General features: G+C 48.3%; 1 protein-coding gene across 1 annotated transcript in view; it reads left to right on the top strand.

Moving 5' to 3' along the window:
* The window catches only part of CACNA2D4 (calcium voltage-gated channel auxiliary subunit alpha2delta 4), a 117692-nt gene that overhangs the window by 45011 nt on the left and 52768 nt on the right, over window positions 1-19913 (top strand). The window contains exons 23-26 of the mRNA XM_063395088.1: window positions 255-348; window positions 1309-1404; window positions 3489-3616; window positions 7065-7145. Coding sequence (XP_063251158.1) covers window positions 255-348; window positions 1309-1404; window positions 3489-3616; window positions 7065-7145 — 399 coding nt within the window. The remainder of the gene's footprint in view (window positions 1-254; window positions 349-1308; window positions 1405-3488; window positions 3617-7064; window positions 7146-19913) is intronic.

Raw genomic sequence — 19913 nt, 5'->3', positions numbered from 1 at the left:
ATGATCTCAGAGGTCTTTCCAAACCTCATTGATTCTGTAATTGTGTGATCTTGGCTGTAACATCTGCTCCCGTGTTTTCCACCACCCCGGGTGTTAGGATCTCTTCTCTGCCCTGTAATGGGAAGCCTCTTTTCTGTGCCACATTGATCCACTGTCCTGGACAGGCAGATGCTCCTTACCAAGGGACTCTCTAACACATCTAGGGAGAATCGTGTCTTTCTCTCCTGATTTTTGTTCTTCCCTTTTCTCCTCAGGTGATGAGGAGTTGGTCCAGGAAGTGCTGTTCGATGCAGTGGTCACTGCCCCCATGGAGGCCTACTGGACAACACTAGCCCTCAACATGTCCTTGTAAGTGTAGAAGACATAAATATGGATAGAACACCACTGAAGATGCATCTCCAGATGCTGTGGGTTTATGCAGTGCCTGAAATAGTCACAAACTTTTGCACAGCGTACAAGAAACTGTAGAAATAGCTCAAAAAGCTGATAGAAATAGCTCCATAGCTTGAAAAGTGTCTCTCAGGAGTGAACTCCAGTAATCTGGGCCTCCTTGGGAGAGCCTTTAGTTTGGTGAGGGTTTTTCTAGTAGAGAGAAGGAGTTTGGTCTTGTCTCTAGTGGTGGTACCTCCAGATTGAACCTCAGGAAGATAGTGGACAGGCTGGCTTCAGTAAGCAACTTTGTATTTTATTATTTCCAGTGAGGCACCTCTTGCTTGTGGTGTCTTGTATCCTGTCACACAGATCTTCTTTCAGCAGACAAGGTGTTACTTACAGATGAGAATGGCCACTGGACTCCTGTTCCCATTTCAGTTCCCTGTATCCCTACACTAACAGAAGCTGGGCCAGTGACAATCCTGCTAGGTTACCCAATTATCAGCACAGCTTTGAATAGCTACACCAACACACCCTCTTTGGTCACATTCTGTACCCTGGCCACTCTCTGCATCCCTGATCCAGCCATTCTCCTTCTGCAGTTCCTCTCCTTCACTTCAGCCTCGTGAGAGTAGCCTGCAGCAGAGCTAGCAGGGGCAGAGGAGCTTATGGCCTACTTAAAAGAGACTGAAATAAGCAGACTTCAAAAGTTTAAGTCTGAGCACAAGTCTAAAGCCTGTCAGTTGTCAGCCAGTAACCTGTTGCCATTAGCAGGGAGGAGCCAGGATCACTCCTGGTGGAAATGGGTTATATTGCAAATGAACTTGGGACCAGGTCTCCAGATGTGGCTTCAAGTTTGAAAGGCCCTCCCCCTGGGGCAGTGATCATGGCTGTTCTTCTGAGAAATGTCTGTTTGTGCTTGTTGCTGTTCCACAGGGACACTGAGGCAGGCATTGAGATGGCGTTTCTGGGCACTCGGGCTGGACTCATGAGGAGTGCCCTGTATGTGGGCTCCGAGAAGATTTCCAACAAGTAAGTCCCTAAACTGCATTAAGGGGTTTCTGTCAGTGTCTCTGAAGGGGCACCAGAGATCACCACCAGCTTTTGGGGAGATAGAATGGAAATAAGCACCACCTTGATGGCATTAATGCTGATTCACAGGATTGGCGTAGGGGGCTTTGTCTTCCTCTGGCCCTTTTGAGTTTTTCTCAAAATCCTGTCCCAAAGTGCATTCATTTGAATGAAACCCTTCAACCATTCCTGACTTCAGTCAGCTGTCACAGAAAATGCCCGCAGTTACTCCATACCCCCAGGACCATTTTGCAGTGCAAAGGCTCTGCACTCCAATGCCCCAGCAGCATTCCAGCTTGATCTTTCTGTCTCAATTCCTCCTCCAGGTTTGTGCAGTTCTGCCTCTCACACTGCCCACATCGCAGTGAGGCGTTACATGATGTGACTGACATCTGTCACATCCCATTCCCTCCCTGTCCTCTCCCTCAAGGCAGAAGTGTCTGTGCACTGAAGGGTTTTGACGTGGAAAGGGTAGTTTGCATTCTGTTGAATTTCGGATGCGCAGGCTGGTGCACGCTGCTGTAGGAAAGGACAGGTCGCAGAGGCACACCAGCAGATGGAACAGAAAGGGACCATGTGGGTGGTGGTCATTTGCTCCTTGGCAGCTGTTCCACTGTCCCCAAGTTCCCCAACATGTGTCCTACACTCAGGCTCTGCTGTGCCTGAAAGGTGACACTTTTCATGTGTTTGAAGCAGTCTGAACAATTCAGTCTGGCAACAAGGGAGAAATGCCGTGTGCTGCAGGAGGCTAATGTGATGATTCCTGATTCCCCACTGCTCATCAGGAGCAGCGTTCAGTGCCTTAAACAGTCACAGTCACCACACTGCAGACAGAGCCCCACATATCCCACAGGAGGAGCTTCTGGAATCCCCTGAGAGGAAGGGATTGTAAATGAGGAATTATCATTACGTCAAAATATACAGCAAAACAAGAGCCTGAAAACAAAGGGATTTGCCAGGCAAGCTGTATGAACCTCCAGGGAAGCAAATGACCTAATTTTCATGAGGTCTCTCCTGAGCACCCACTGCCTGTCTTGCTGTGCTCCCAGGACACATCCTATTGCCTTCAGAAGCACCTCTTTGCTCAAGCACTTCAGTTCTGCCTCTCTAGGAATCACAGAATCATTCCATTTCAGAGGTTGAAACAGACCTTAAACATCATCTGTTCCTGACCCACTCTGCCATGGGGAGGGACACCTCCCACTAGACTAAGTTGCTTAACTTAGTCAACCTTGAACACTGCCAGGGCTGGGGCATCCACAACCTCCTTCAGCTGCCTGTTCCAGCTTCTCACCAGCCTCACAGCAAAAGATTCCTTCCCAAGATCTTACCTAAAGGTCACCTCTTTCCATCTGCACCCATTTCTCCTTGCCCTATCACTACAGTTCCTAACAGAGCCCCTCTCCAGCTTCCCCGTAGCCCTCCTTCAGATACTGGAAGGCTGCTAGGAGGTCCCTCTGCTCTGAGCATCTCCGGAGGAGATGAGGGTTTATGCACAGATGCATAACCTTACGTTTGGGGCCGGTTTGTTTTTGTAGGAGGCTGCCTGATCCCCTTTCCTCCCCTGCTCCCCATCCCCTGCGGCACCGAGCGGCCACAAATCAGCCGCACCTGAGCTCCACCTGCGCACCGCGGCGCTGCCCCCGCTGCTCGCGGGGTGTCATTCCCGGTAATCCTGCCGCCCTGCCCGGCAACCCTGCCACGCTGCCCGCTGTCCCCTCGCCCCATCCCGCTGTCCCCCGGCCCCGCCCGGCCCCTCGGCTCGCCCGGGGCCTGGGCCGGGCCAACAGCGGCACCTGGCGGCGGGCGCGGGGGGCGCGGCGGGCGCGGCCGCCCCCGAGGAGCGAGCGGGGGCCCGGCCCTGCCCTGAGGGGACACGGGGAACACGGGGGACAGCGGGACACCGCCTGCCCTCGCGCGTGGAAAAGCCCTGGGTGATGACTGACACGCGGGCGGTGCGCCCGGCCGCAGGTGTGCCGCAGTTGTCCCGAGAAGGGCTGGCGCTCCTCCACCCTCTGAACAACATGTGTTTGTCTTCCTGGCAGGAAATTCCTGACGCAGAAGGACAAGGAGAGCATCTTCACCATGGACCACTTCCCTCTGTGGTACCGCAGGGCGGCCGAGCATCCCCCCGGCAGCTTCATCTACAGCATTGTCTCAGAGGATGATTCAGGTACCCCCAGCCTGAGCACGGAGCAGGCAAAGAGAAAAAAGCTTTTCACACCTTGCATCCCACACCGCGCCCGTCCCGGGCCCTCTGCCGCTGCTTAGTGGGAAGCGCTGAGACCTGCCCTCCTGGCGTTACCCTCGCAGCAGAGAGCTCATGGCCGAGATAGTGATCACAGCTGAGAGATGGAGATACAACTGTGGGGAGGGCAGGCAGGAGGGATGCAGGGCTGCAGGGGAGGAGAAGGATGGAGATGGAGATGGAGATGGAGATGGAGATGGAGATGGAGATGGAGATGGAGATGGAGATGGAGATGGAGATGGAGATGGAGATGGAGATGGAGATGGAGATGGAGATGGAGATGGAGATGGAGATGGAGATGGAGATGGAGATGGAGATGGAGATGGAGATGGAGATGGAGATGGAGATGGAGATGGAGATGGAGATGGAGATGGAGATGGAGGGCTTGGGTAGATGGAAAGGTTTAGGGAGGCACGGGAACACAAGGTACTTGTGGGGCTGGAATACACATGGAACATGAGAATGGAACAGGAAAGGTGCTGCAGAAGGAACGAGACAGGTTGGGGTGGCCATGCCTGGGAGGGAACAACATCAGCCATGCTGGATGACAGTGACAGCTGGCACTGGTGAGGGACCAGCAAACAGTCAGGAAGTCTAAGTTCAGAGGGCGTCATTTTTTCCATCACCGCTTTCCATCACAGGAAAGGATGGGTTTGTTATGGAAGATGGCGGAGGAAAAGGGTGGAGGGGAAGGGTTTTCCACAGCACTGGTGTCCTGCATCCTTCTAATCCTGGTACTAGAATCTGGCATCTCCTGCTCAGCAAAGTTCAAACACCAGAGGAAAGCAAGGTGTGGCATTTCAATATCTCTTGCTTAGGGTTGTTGGTTCCTGTGAATATGCAGGGCCAGCCAGGACCTCCTCAAAGGCTGGAAGAGAGCAGAAGAGCCTAAAAACAAACAAGCAAAACAAAATATTTGTGTGAGACTCCTCCACAGAAGGCAGAAATCCCCTCTGTGCTCCTCCCTGGCCCCTAGCTCTCCCTCTCTCTCACAGAGCTCAGCACTGTAGCTGTTAAAGCTTTTTGTGGCACAGTGGTGGGAGTCTGGTGGGTGGGAAAGCAAGTAGCAAAGAGAAGAAAACCAGCCTGGGAGGCAAGAGATGAACCAGGATGTGAAGGGAAAGGAATGGAAAGAGAAAGTACTCAAAACCTACAAAAGCCTCTCTCTCCCCAACACCCTTACATCTCACTTAAAAGGCAAATGTGGAGAGATGGCAGGAGGGACGCTTTACTCCCCTGCAAGCCATGGCATCTGCTCTTTGGAACAGAGCGTGGGTTGGACAACCAGGCAGTGACACCCTGTGGGATGTCCTAGGACAGCCATTACCCAGGCCACAGTAGCCTCTGCTGGCCAAACACTGGGGCTGTGGCTTGCTGTGGCTTTCTTAGAAGTCACAGCTGGCTTTGGATAAAGACAGGAGACAAATAGCTGGCACTGTTCCTTGTTTTACACAGCCATGGGTCAGAAGCTTCAGTCAAGCTGAGAACCCCACTCACCTGGAAACCCTGCAGGCACCTTGCAAGAAGTGGCACTTAGCCCTAAAGACCTTGTGCCCTAAACTGTAAGGGAGATTATTAGTCTTTAGGGATGAGCTCAGAGAGACTGTGATCCATGGGATCACACAATATGCCTGGAAAGGGTCAGGAAATAATACCCAGTGCTTCTGAGACAGTGGTTCCCTGTAAAGCAGAGTCCAGGTCCTTCCTTGACATCTGATGAACCAGGGATGCCCCACATTTAAGCTAAAATAGGCCACCCAGTTTCTTATTAAATTCTATCAGATGCTGAAGTCCCCTTTTCATGTTTTTCACAAGTCCCCTGCTGCGACAGGAGGTTTTCATGGCAGATGGGCTTCTAATCATCTAAGAAGGAAAACCCCCAAGAGCTCTCTGTTGGGGAGGAAACCAGCAGGAAATGAGTACAGGTCATCAGAATCATTTATGCACAGCACCTCCTTCCAGTGTCCAGAAGTCTCAGAAATAAAAGGACAGTAGGAAAGCCTCTGCATTTCAAGTAGTTCTGTTCTTGTAACCCAGATTTTTCATGTGTTGGGTGGGATTTTCTAGTGATCCTACGTGCATTTTGCTTCCTTGTCCCATCCTTGAACTTCAAGACATTTGAGGTTCACCATAAAGGCAGGATCATGCTCAAGGCATGTGAGCTGTGCATTTATTTCACAAAGGTTTTACTGCTTTTGACACACTTGAGCAGGTTAATCCGGCTTCGATCAAAAAACGAAAACAAAATAATGAGAGCCTCCAGGCTAAACTGTGGTAGGCACAGAATTGTGCTGGGGACACACCTAGAATGATGGAGGCAGACATGGAAAGCAGTGACCAGTGCTGGAGTTGTGGGGAAGGAAAGGATCCCTGACCCAAAATCCAAGACACTTCCGTAGTGCATGTGAGGAGTGAACCAGGTGCAGACTACACAGATCAGACTGGCCTTCAAACTGTCCCCTGGCAGTTCCCAAAGAGGTGTCCCAGCTAATCTAATCACTAAAAAAATACAGAGATGGGATCTGCCACACGGACAACTGCAGGCTGAAACAGCTACACTGGCAAAGAGAGATGGGGTTCAGTGGCTTGAGCCTCTCCAGCCATGTGGTGTTAAATGCCCTGTGGGAGCTCAGAGATCTGCACAGGGCTGGCAGATGTGTCCCAGGACCTACAGGATGCTTAAAGCAGCAGCTCAAGGATAATTGGGAAACCCTGGGGCATAAGGGAGTTTAGGCAACAAAGTCCCAGAAGGGTTTGTTTCTGAAATGGAGTGCACTCTGGAAGCACTGGAAGTGCTGTGTCTGCAGTTTGTAGTCCTGGCCTGGCTTGGGTGAGAATTAGACATAAGCTTGGCCTTTGCTGTGCAAGTGTTGTCAGAATTACCTGTCCTGCTTCTCCTCTGTCCACAGAGTTTAGATGATGCAGATTGAGCAGAACAGCTCTCTGGCCTAAGAGAAGCTCTACATGCCCAAAATTCAGCCAATCCTTTACTTTTTATCCCAGAATCATGGAACATTCTGGGCTGAAAGGGACCTTAAAGGTCACTTAGTTCCACAGCCTGTGCCATGGACAGGGATGTCTTCCATGAGACCAGATTGCTCAAACCCTTCCCCCCATCCAGATTTGGACATTTCTTTTATGCTGAGGATGCCTCATTCATCATACAGAAGAGAAAAATAAAATATATACCTAGCCCATTAGGCTGCTTTTGTGTCTCGAAAGATGCAGCCCTCAAAATTCTGGGATGTTTCAGAGTTGAGGCATATGTACACACTGTCCTGGATGGGAAAATGTGTGGGCAAGCTGCTCCTGCTGCATTTTATTCCTCTCTGGGGGTAAGCTAACCAAACCTGCTGTATTTGTGTCTTGACAGAGGGGGGTGGCCTGCCAAAAGTGGTGACAGTGAGCACGGCTGTGTCTGTGTCTGTGGACGGGAAGATGGGAATTGCTGCAGGTAGGACATTCTGGTTTCTATTTTATCTTGAATGAAATGGCTGCATCTTGCATTGAGTGTGGGAGCTGAGAGCTGTTAGCTTGTCATTCAAGGGAAGTGACAGGAGCCACAATAGCTTGTGGTATTGAGAACTAGGCTAAACAGAGAATAATGGAGCAGGTACTGAATGGCTGACAGGCTCCTGAAAGGGAAATGGGCTGCTTGAATGGAAGCTTCTCATCTCCAGTGCTGGTGAATTTGTGGATTGAGACTCCTTCTCTGGAGCAGGAATAGGTTGGGAAGTCCATGCAGGTTTAAAACTTTGCAGGAAATGCTTTTGGCTTTGGAACAGCATCATGTTTATGTGTCTCCATTGTTATCTCAAATGAAAAATAACTTCTGCTGGTGCAATGGGCATGTTGCTAGAACTCCAACTCAGACCTATAGATTGCCAAACTTACTGTTGTATCTGAGCTTTAAATGTCTTTTGGCAGACCTTCACTAGACTGCATCTTCTTTTGGAAAATTTATGCAGCACATTATTTCCAACACAACCCCAAAGCTTTTGAAGGTTTACCATTTTCTGTACTGATCACTTCAGCCTTTATGGAAATACACCAAACTCAGAAGCTGAACACAGCAGCCATTTAACAAACCAAACCAGCATTATCAGTAACCCTGGCACCATATCCAGCTTAACCCCTCAGCAGTACTGGGGTAAGAGAAGATGTAGCTCCATGGAAATTGTTTCAGACCTGGAAAAGGTGACTAAAGGAAGAGGCTGATGGAACAAGTAATGGTGTAATTATATGCTGTGATGCAGAGCTTCTTGGGAAAGAATGGTTAGTGCTGGTGGAGCCTTGCATGGGGGAAGGAATGGCTGATAGAATGGACACCCAAACAACTTCATTACAGGGGCACGCTGTGGAGAGAAAGCCATACAGCAGATACCTTCAGATCACAGCCTATTGCATGTGCCTAGGCTGGGTAGGAGACAGGGAATGTTCTCCAATGCTACATTGTCAGTAAGACTATAGCAATTCAACTTCATCTGATGAAGCATTCCTTAATTTCCAGGATTTCAGTAAGTTCTAGCTGACAATGATTCTCACTAATTATCACCTGGGCATTGAGAAAGTACTTAAAAGCTGAAGGAAGTGTTATGAAATAGAACATTTCACTCTTATGCCCAAAGCCAGAAAATTATTGTGAAGTCTGCCCAGAGACACCTGTGAACAGAGATGATTTCAGCAAAGTTCACATTAATAGGTGCTTGGATGATAGAAACTGCTCCCAAAACTGATACCAGCTGACACTGTTATACCCAGCAGAAAATGAAAGAGCATTGAAACAGCACTGAAACATTTTTCTAAGCATTAATTTGAGAGGAGAAAAGAACATTTTTTTAAAAGGCAGTTTGTTTTTCCTTCCCTTTCCTGACCTGTGGGTTAGAGCAGAGGCACACAAGCAGTGGTGTGGTTCAAGCCCAGCTGGAAATTAAGCCACTCACCCAGCCTCCCTCTCACTCATCCACCCTGGTGTACTGGGGAGGAGAATCAAAGTAAAACTTGCAGTTTGAGATAAGAACAGTTTAATAATTGAAAATTCAGTCAAATACAGTAGTAATGGTGAATGATGGTGATAATAATAAAAGGAGAAAAGCAGTGCAAGATACAATTGCTCACCACCCACTGACCCATGCCAGACCCCTCTTCCCAAACCCAGACTGGTCCCTCCTCTGGGTAGCTCCCCCCAGTTTCTGTACTGGGCATGACGTTCTGTGGTGTAGAATGTCCCTTTGGTCAGCTCAGGTCACCTGTCCAAGCCGTGGTCCCTCCCAGTTTCCTTTGTTCACCTCCTCACCGGCAGAGCATGAGACAAGGGAAAAAGCTCCCGACTTAGGATAAACACTAAGCAAAAACCCAAAACATTCTCATTTTGAATTCAAAACACGGCACTCTAACAGCCACTGAGAAGAAATTAACTCTACCCTAGCTGAAACCAGGACAATCTGGCACTCAGCTTAAATACAAGAAAGGAAACTTCTCGGTGAAAGCACTGGAGCAAGAAGAAGTGGCAGGAGGATCTGGCCCTGACAGAGCCATTTCTCTTCTGTCAGCAGCACTTTCCACAACCCCTGTGGAGATTTCCACCCACTCAGTTATCCTGAATACTGTCAGTGTGGACATGCTGTGAAGGGGCAGGATCCTTTGCAGAGGATGCAGCAGAGGATAGGGAAACAAATCATGTTAAAGCAATAACAATAGGGTGAAAAATATGTCATTTTTGGAAATGATGCAGAACCACTTTTCTCACTGGCAACCACAGAAGCTGAGACAGAAATGAATTCTCAATTGCTTTTGTTCCTTAAAGGTACCATGGTCCCTGTCCCTAGCAGGTACATTGGTACCTGACCACAAGCATTTTCTGCTATTCCACACATGGAGGGTGTTCCTCATTCCTGGTTTCTTATGCTTTGATGAAAACAGCCCATCTCTGGCCCATGCTATGGGTGGGCTAAATGATAGCATCAGGGCAAACACTGTCACCCAAAGGGTCCAGAGTTCCTCGTGTCCTTTAGCTGCAGCCTCCACTGACTTCAGCAGGAGTGCAAGGGTTTGCTGGGGTAGGTTCCATATGCTGGCTTGGGCACACAAAGTTTGGGGGGGTTCAAGGTGGAAAAAAGTGGTATATTACCATTTGCTTTGTTTCCAGTAGTGACGAAGTTCATCATCTGAATCTTTCATACTAGCAGTCATTTTTAAAAAGGGCAATAACTAGTGGTCACACTACCAATTGAAATACTTCTTGAGGATGTCAGCTTAGAGAGTAAGGATGTAGATCTCACTTAATTTCCCCTCGCAGTAATATAATTATCCTGAAGGCTAGATCCTGATTCTAGGGTACTGTGAGGGGCTGCAGCAGAAATGATGCTGGGCAGAGCTGCCACACCATCCTGGGTTCAGAGAGGGATGAAGGAAGGAGAGGGAGTGTGGAGGCACACAAGAGGCAATCAGAGCAGAAAGGGATGCCGATTGTTGTTCTTGTTATTCTGATGGCATCAGCCCTTACTAGCATTGATACCATGGTAATTTAGTTATGATCCTACCAGCAGGTTGGTACCCAGCACTGGTTCCCAGAAAGCCAAATACCTGGGTAGACTTGTAATTTCTGAATAAATGCAGGCACAGTTCTGTAAAAGGAAAGCAACAGAGACTTTTTGAGTGCCCCTATAAAAGAACAAGTGGTATGAACTGGCCTGTCATTCTGCCACTGATCATTACTGTCACTTGTTTGACTTGATGGTGCTTGAGGGGATTTGTAAGCACTTTGAAATGTTCACTATGCATGCAGTGAAAAATTAAGCTCCAGGATTTAGAGCCGTGCTCACGGGGAGGCAGCACCCCCAGAGCCCCCATGGGGAGAATGCCAGTGACAGGGAACATTGGGCCCCTTTTCTTCTGGCAGATGAATGGCAGTCCCCAGCCAGGGCAGAGTAAGGCAAACTGGTCAAATCAAATGTCCAGGAAGATGACACAGGCCTGGCTGCTGTCAGGGAGCGAGGGAGCAGTCAGATGGGATTAGAGGGTTGCAGTCTGGAGGGCTGAGAGAAGGGATGGAGCACAAGGGCCTCCTTCCTCTCCTCTCACTCTGTGTTAACTCAGCGGGAAATCCCAGAATGGGTTTGAGGGGGAGGCCGTGCTGCTCCTCTTGCCAACAGAGATGCTACTCCACACTCCAGGTGGAGAGGTGGCCAAATTCAGGAGGGAAAGGAAGTGTCCTTTGCTGCCCAATCCTCACTGCTCTCATCCATCCCTCTCCTTCCCCCATGGGCCTGGGAGGGGTGCCCAAGGGGTTCAGGGTGCACACTGATTTCTTGGAGGATGTGGTGGAGCTAAGGCAGGGTCTGCTTGCGTGAGCTGGCTTGGTGTGGTCTCTTTGGTGGGAAGCCACACAGGCAACCCTAGCTTGACTATACCTGTTTCTTGGAATGAATATTATCTACCTGCTGCATTGTGCTTTGGCACTTCAAAGCACTATGCAAGCATTAAGTAATGCCTGGATGATTAATTATAATTAATTAGAAGGCAGCTATTCTCCTGGGATGTCAGTCCAGTACCTTTCACGCACACTAACTGCGTTAGAAATGAGAAATAAGGAATGGTGATGGCATTCTCCCCAAGCCATGTCCTGCCCCAGATAGCAGTGTCATCTGCTCCCTCCCGTGAGTCAGTAGCCTGGGGCTTTCTGATCCTTAGGCTGCAAAGCAGAAATCACATGGAGTTGCTGACAGAAGCTTTTAGTGATTTAAAGCCTCAGTGAAACCACTGGAATCTGTGCAGGAGTTCAGCTGTCACTTTGGGCTGTGGATGACGTCTCTTTCATTGCCTGACCTTCTGGCTGTTCAACTTCTGGGGCTGTCAGCTGCCTGCAGTCCCAGCAGGGACAGGTAGGGTTGGGTTCCCTGCCATGGCTCTCCTGTGGCAGGGACGGCCAACAGACAGTGGGGCATGCACGTGGTGCCCAAGAAAAATAATCCAAATGGACTCTTGGGAGATGTGGGTTTATTTTATACAACACTTCTCTCCTCTGTTGATATTGGAAGTACCAGCTGTTACTGGACCACAGTGAAATCATTATCCCATGACACCAGCAATTCATGCAGATGTGTTTGGGGAGAGCCCTAGGCAAGCTCAGACCAGGGGAAGAAAAGAGAAATGTTGCCTGTTTTAAAAACAGAGTTTTGGGACACTGAGTTATCAAGACCAGTATTTTCAGAAAGGCTCTGTACTCACAGCAGAAGCAGATTTTTTTAAAAATACTATTTTTTTCAAAAGAATTTGAAATCAATCAGTCTGAAAAGTAGGAAATGGGGAGTAATTTTGCCATTTTACCTCTGGTTAAAATCCAGCCTCCGTCAGTCTGATGGAAGCTCTTCATTTGAAAAGCAATTCCTGGCCAGCTTGATGTCTCTCCATCTCTTCCTCGGTCTCCAATTTTGGCTACCTGCTGTCTGCTACCAGCAAGCAGGAACAGGAGGTACAGGTGGCTTTTTCAGCAGGACTGTTGCTGTGGCATCTTTTCAAGCTAATCTGCACACAATTCCATATTCCTACAGTTTTGTTGTTTGGGTGGAGAAAATATTTCATAAAGCCTTCTCTCTGGAAAGTGACAGTAGCATCAGGAGAAGCTGTTAAAATGGACGGAAATAAGCTCTAATAGCATAAGCACCTTTTCCATGGAAATAGCTGCATATGAACTGGAGAATTAAAATTATTTCACTGGGCTGGTTCAGAAAGCAGCATTAAGATACCCATATAAAAGATGAGGGTGGCTAATCTCTGAATATGTGCTGCAGTGTTAGGAGGAATGCTGTCCCTCTTTTTGTGCTGAGGGTTGTGCCAAAGTTGTCTCAGTGCAGAGACTTCTGTGAGTCCCTGAGGCATCACCGGGTGCCTTTATGGAAATCATGGTCCCCCATGCAATGGTAGGATGGGTGGAAAGAAGGAAGACAACTCATTTTCAGCCCTGCTATGTCCGCTCTCTGGCTGACACCAGCCCCTTCTGGCAATCCCCAAAGCCCGAGCAGTTTCTCACACATCCATTTGCTCCAGCAGAATCAGAGACATCTGAAGGGGCCGTGCCCTGGAAATGAGTCACAGAAATGTTAGGGGTGCTCATAATGCTGCTGATTTTAGTGCTGCCAGCAGCTGTGCCTTCTCCACCTCTCAGGACGTCTGTCTGGAGGCTGGTACCAGCGGGTACACGCTTGGCTGGCTGAGGGTTGAGCCACTGCTCCGATGTCACAGTGTCCCCATGACATGTTAGTGTGCCAGAACCAGTGTCTCTTGCCCTCTTCATCCCCTCTCTGCCTGCCTGCCACCATTGCATTCTGCTTACACACTGAGCCTTGGGGGACACCTGTAAGCACCCAGGCAGCTTTTTGGGGTGTTTCTGGGGCACACACAAGCTGTTCCATGAGCCAGACAAAAGCGAGGTGGTTGCGTTATTTTGCTCTGGCTCTGGTCTTACACACTTTGCCTTTCATCAAGCTTTGGCATCAGTGCTGGGTGCTGTGGCCACATGGTTCCCTTTTCAGAGCTGGTTATCCTCCAGCCAGGTCAGTGAACAGGAGAGAGCAACATCTGCCTGCAGAGCTCCACATAGATGTCTCCATGCATAGATGGTAACTGGGGACAAGAGGGACAAATAAGTCTATTTTGACCTCAAAAGAATGTTAAAAATATCCACGTGAGGCATCTTTCATAGCATTCTGCTCACCCCTGCTAGACCTTAGCAATTTCTTTTTCTTCCATGGTATTTATGCTGTCTGCATAGGCTGTAAGAGCTTCAGCACAAGGACCATGCCTCCCCCCTGTGTGTGCAGACATTGTCTGTTGCCCTTGGGATGAGTCCTTGTCTGGGGAAAAAATGAACACAATAGCCAATTCTGAGAGTAAATATTTCTTTGTAGTCTCTGCTGAGTGCCTGACTTTGTACGCTGCACAGCTTACCAGGGAAAAAGCTCTAAGGGAGTGAGCCCTGCCTTCCTCTGCCCATGCAGGCAGTGCTTCACCCAGCACAGACCCTACCCTCGCCAGCATTTCAGGGAATTTTCTCAGTGGCACCCAACAGAAAATAGTGAGCAATGAGTTTTCCCATCTGGGGTCTGGTGAGGCATCTGTCCCAGGATACCCTCAGCCCTGGAGCCTGTTCCAGGCTGGAGCTCCAGCCCAGGACCCCATTCTTGCCCGTGCCTAGCAGAAATCTTCTGGCCATCATGATCCATCACCGCCACCTCGACAGCTCCTCTGATTGCTGTGGCTGTCACTCTTGAAGGGAACAGAGCCCTTGACACTGACTCAGGAGAGACTTGCATATAGCTGGATTTTTTAGATTGGCACCCAGCGCCTTTGCCATGTTGCCTTTGCTTGCAAATTATTTGATATCATTTTAATTCTGAGCCGAATTAGAGCAGTGCACGGGTTGCCATAGCAACCATTACCTTGTGCCTTTTGGTCTGACTCATTGCAGACAATTACTCTTGCGCTCCAGGATTCACAGATGTGATAGGAGAAGAATCATGTGCTGGGCTTTCAACTTTTTTTGCTTTTAATTTCCTTCCCAGCCTCTCTTCCATTAACTCCTGCCAACCCAGCATCAGCAGGGCCCTGTATCCCCGCCCAGGGGTGCTCGTGGGAGTGGGTTGGATGTGTAGATAAACGATGTGTGAGGTGATTTGTGTATCTGTGTGTATCTGCATACATAAACAGCTGCTCTGCAGTGTGTTCTGAGATCCCCGGCCCTCCCTGGGTGCACATCTCGCTGGGGACGTGCACAGACACTCAGAACCACAGAGCAATTTGCGCTTTCTCCTGTCTGTGGTGTTTTCCAGGTAGGTGAGGATTGATCCCTGTGGTCATGGGGGTTGACACAGTGTGCAGGGGCTGTCAGTAAGCACTGGGAACTCAGGGGTCATGAATGGTGCAGGACCTTCCATTTGAGGCCGTGTGAGGCTCCACAGGCTGCCAAGCAAGTGGCCCTGGCACCCCTGACACCACCCAAATCTCTGTGTGAATGCAAGGCTGGTTCATTACCCTGCTCACACCTATCCCCATGCCCATGTCTGTGAGTCAAAGTGCTCGGGGTAAAGTGCTGTTGTCTGGAGCCTTAGCACGGGTACAGCTGATGTCCTGAGCTGTATTAGCACCTACGGTTCAGCAAGGAGCAAAGGCACCCGAGAAGATGCTGAGAAGGATCACATGAGCAGTCTGTAGGTGTGAGGATGAAGGTGGTAAATGTCACAGCAGAGGAGGTTATAGGAAATGTCTTGTATAATGGATAAATTCAGCCAAGGCAGAAGCAGACAAGTTTTGCAGGGTGAGAACCACAGAAACTTAGCAGATCTGAGACAGCTTCAGCTCCCTCCTAAGGACCAAACTTTTAGCCACCAAACTCACCCTGAATTGTTTTTCTCCTGCTCTCCCTATCACTTAAGGTGCAAATCTCCCTATCTTTTATAATGGGACTCCGACTGCCATCCTTTCCCTTCACAAGACCTTTTTCTTCTCTTTCTCTCCCTGGGACACAAACCCCTCTCACAGGATCACAGATAATTCTGGCTAGGTGGCACCTCTACACTCAGCTGCCCAGCGTGTGGAGGGTGTTGTGCTTCTGACTCGTGGCACTGCTTTCACAGGCAGCAGTGCAAAGTCTGGATTGTGGAGGGGGGAGCAGTTGGGCCTTTGGGGACAGTGTGAAGCACCCATTTCTGTGAGGATCCTGATTCTCTTGCCCTCCATCTGTCTGTGATGACAAGCAGCTGCTTAAGCTGGCTCTGCAAGATATCAAAGAAGGCTGCCTTGCCTAGCCCTGCCCTGCCCTGCCCTCCCTTAGAGGTCAGAATTGTAGGGATAAGTGAGGATTGCTTACAAATCAGCTGAGCTAGACCTTGCAAAGGAGGTTAAAACAAACAGCATAATATTCTTCAGCTATTTGGGGAATAAAAAAAAAAAAGAAGAAGTAGGGCCACTTCTGGTCAATAAGAGCAAAGCTGGGATCAAGGAGTCCATCATCTGAGCAAAACTCAAAGAAGACTCAGTGCCCAAGTTACTGATAAGCACAGAAATATCATCCTTGGGGAAAGAAACAAGCTGAGTGCTGTGAGTAAGCAGCTCAGGCTGATTAGTGCACTCACAGTGCTGGGCCCGGGTGCTTTCTGGCCCTGGGAGAGCTGGCATGTGGAGACACAGCAAAGGGCATTTTTCAACTCTGCACACAGTGGTCACACCATGCAGTCTGCAAAAGGGAAAATTCAGCAGCTAGGATTAAAGAAGGACAAGAAATTAGTTTGTCAGTCTCAGACTTTTAAATGTGACCTCTACAACATTTGTAGCACTTTAGAGGAGATCTTCAAGGAAAGTATAATTATTAGCAAGCAGTTTAGGGGAAAAGGGAGTCACACAATATGAGTTTATCAGTGCTGGATACCACCAGGCAGAGCCAAAATCTTTTTGTCAGATGATTGTTTTCCTGGAAGGCAACAGAAATGTGAAAGGTCTCATCTCTGTATTTTAGTAAAGCATTGATATGTGCCACATAAGAAACAATTAATTAGACTGGAGAAGATCAAGAGAGGTAGAGGAGTTTGAGGGGCAGGGAGAGAGAAGTCAATCTGGGAAGACAGCAGCAGCAAGATCACCTACCAAAGGTAGCAAAATGTTACTTGTTACATTCCCATGGTCGTCCATTGGGTTAAGTCTTTGCTAACATAAACCTGAGACCCTGACTCAATAGCTGTGGAGAGGGAAGGAGTATCCTGATGATTCAACACTAGAAGGCATTGCTAGTACAGGGAAGGACCAGGATAGTAGAGGAAGCCTTATTTGACCTTGGCAGGAGTACCAGAAACAGAATGAATTTCAGTAGTACGACAGACAAGGTCATATGCTTGACAACTAATAATAGAAATCTTCTGTAAGCTGGGAACTCTGAGAGATCTGGCAGAGAGCACAGCAAGCAGGACTGGAGGCAGTCCTTGTCTTCTGGGAACTGTTGAGCCAATTTTGCCAAGTCTCTGTGAGGATCCTCAGTGTGGATCATGAGTATAAGCTCTATTGCTCCCTGATGCCCACATTAAATTTAGGGAGCCATTGTCATCGGCCAAGATCTGTCCTGAGAACCTTGCTGAAAGGCAGCTGGACAGACTTAGTGCTAAACATATCCTGAGAAAGCTCAGGGAAAAAAATGCTGGGATCTTCTGTATCAGATGATGGTGGCATGATGGTGAGTCACAGCGTGATGCAGTTGTGGACAAAGCAAATGCTGTTCTAGTGCTTAGGGAGGTGTTCCCAGTGGGAAAATACATTGGTGCTGCCACCCAAAGCCCTGTGAGAGAGACCTCTCCTCTAGTCTGTGTTACAGTTTTGATCAAAGGAATCCAGGCTGAGACAGGAGCAGACAGGATGGGCAGATGAGAGGAAAGGGAAGTCTGACTGTGAGAGGAATGTGGGAGCACCCAGCTTGTTTAACCATGTGCAGCCAAGGACAAAGCAGATAGGATTGCTGTGTGAGTGCACCTTGGAGGACACATTGAAACTAAAGCACACGGTTCTGTGGGGATAGTGTAGTACAGACAGGCCAGAAAAATACTTTGGTGCAAAACTAGAAGTGGGTTTCTATCTGTTAGGGTAATGCAGCTTTACCCAGAATCTGATTAAAGACAATGGATTTAAGCTAGAGCCTGAAAAGTGTGTAAGAAAGTGGTGGTGCCTTGAATAGAAAGAGCTGAGACTCTGTTAGCCTGCAGTCCCTTGATCAGGGAACAGCTGAAGTCCCTGGTCTCACCATGTCACAGAACAAAAACCAGCAACAAGCAAGGTAAACACTCAGGGAAGTTCCCATTTGCTGCAGCATTCCCCTTGGGCACAAGGCTGGCCATTCTTACCCTACAGGTCACACACTCCATGATTTCAGTCATGACTTAATAAAATCAGCCTGTGAATGCAGCTGAAAGCCCCAGCACAGCACCTGGAGGCCAGAAGCTAGGGCTGACATAAACCCCTCTCTCAGCCTCTGGCATTGTGGTGGTTTCTCTTGATTGCTTTGGGTTTTGCAAAGTGAAGAACAATGAGTAGAAAAACCCCTGCTTACGATAACAAACCCTTACAAAGCAGATGGGGCTGTGGGGGCAGGTGTGTTTTGTGACAGCTGAGTAGACCAGAGCACGGAGAATCTGAGAAGCAGCTGGGCAGAGACACTCATTGGAAAAGGGATCAGTCACAAGAAGACAAAAATAAGGGGGCGAGAGAAGGAATAACTGGGGAATCCAAGACATTTATTTCCAGTGAGAGATATGTGAAAAATAACCGAATGAGACTGTGAGTGGATGGAAAAGTGGAAAGTGCTGAAAGGGAATCATCCTTTTAAATAAAGGGCTAGAATTTCTCTTGCCAAGACTTGTATAAACCTAGAGGCTCGTGTTTAAAATGCACTGAATTTATACTACTGTAAAGGTAGGATCAGAACCACTTACCCATAATCTGCCACCCTCAAAATTACTTGTTAGGGTTTTGTCCTAGCATTTACATTTGCCCCCATCTTTAAAGCTGGAACAGTGTTCACACAGCCTAGGGAGTGGACTGTGAGATATTCTTTGGTGGGAAGGAGTAGAGAAATGTGGCAAAAGTCATGCAGTGTCTAAAATACAGGGCACAGATTCAGGTGGATGAGGAGAATACTAGAAGGAGGAGGAAAAGCTGGAAGCAGTGTGACAATAGGCTCCAGTGTTGTTCCAAAGGTGAGAAAATGTTTTCAGTGAAAGACTTAATGAACTCAATCTACCTATTATACCTAAAGGAAGACTGAAAGATTCTTTGATTTAGAGTATAAAGTGCTGCCACAGAGAGAGCTGCTGGTTACTGAAGGTTTATTTTTTTTTAATCTAGGGGAGAGAATAACAAAAACTGTGACAGAAAAACCAAACAGATTCAAATGAGTTAGTAAGCATGAATGCCAACAATGAGCATGAATAGGTATTGTCAGAAGATACCAAGGGAAGCAATATTTTTCCCTTTTTTTCCTGTTTTTCAAATCAAAGGTAAATGCCTCTCTGGAAGATTCAACTTAGCTGCATGTAAATACTCACTGTTGGTCTTTCTACAGGATAGCTTCTCCAATTTCTGTTTCATAAGCTAAACAGATTGAGCTCTTTCAGCCTTCCACAGGAAGGCATTTTCTGCCACCCCCAAATAATGCTTGTGGTTCTTTTCCACACAGTTTCCAAGTAGCGTGCGATACACAGAAGGTCAGACTGGATGATCTAAAGTCCCTTCTGGCCTTTATATTCTCTGAATCTCTGCCTCTGTGAATTCATTAATGTTTGCAAGCTCCCAGAGAGCTGCCAAAGGCAAGCACTATAGAAATGCAAAGCATTGTTGTTACTGTGCATATTTCCCTGGAGCTGGTTGAATATCGCAGGGTATCGTCTGTGTGTGTTCCCTCAAATGAAATACCTGCATTCCTCACTCCTGCAGTGCCCTTTCCTGGTTGATTTTCTGCAGCTGTGCTAACAAACAAGTTTATTCCCAAGCCAGGACTCAGAAAAAGGAAATGGGAAGGGGCAGGTCTCTGCCTGGAGCCCCAGGCAAAGAGCAGCGTGTTGTTGTCCTGGTCCAGAAGCTCCATGCGAGGCAGGGTTATTATTAGCATCATGCTTTGCTTTCTCCTTGGCTCCAGGTGCCCTGCACACAGCCTCTGCCTGGCTGCAGCATGGCACAACTGTGGGAAAGACAGATCTGGCCCTTGATGGGTGCTTTTTCCCCATTCTCTAAAGGAAGAAGAGCTGTGAGGATGCTGCCTTGTCCCCAGGGTCCCAGGGCCGCAACAGATGTGGGGAGCACCCCAGAATGACACAGGAAATGTTTATTTACTCACAATTCATCCTGCAACTGTATTCATTGGTGAATGCTGGTTGTATTGCCCATTATTCTTGGAGGGAAGTCTTTTTGGCCCTCAGAAATCCCATGCTAGGACTTGCTTGGACTGACCCTCTGACCTGTGCTTCCAATCAGTGCTAGCAAACGCTCATCAAGCCAGCACAGTGGGCTGCTGATGGACAAGATACTGAGGGGGAGTCCTATTTTACGTATTTTATCTGTTATATGTAAAGAATTACATGGTTATTTTACAGGGTGTTACATGTGTGCATGAGTAGGTATGTAAGCAGGACAAATACAGGTCAATATCAAATAGGAATCAAATTATAATAAATCAAATCACAGAAAATCC

This window comes from Prinia subflava, chromosome 4 (assembly GCF_021018805.1).
Source record: "Prinia subflava isolate CZ2003 ecotype Zambia chromosome 4, Cam_Psub_1.2, whole genome shotgun sequence".
Taxonomy (NCBI): Eukaryota; Metazoa; Chordata; class Aves; order Passeriformes; family Cisticolidae; genus Prinia; species Prinia subflava.
The sequence above is the reverse complement of the archived record's forward strand: the minus strand, read 5'-3'. Positions and strand labels throughout refer to the sequence as shown.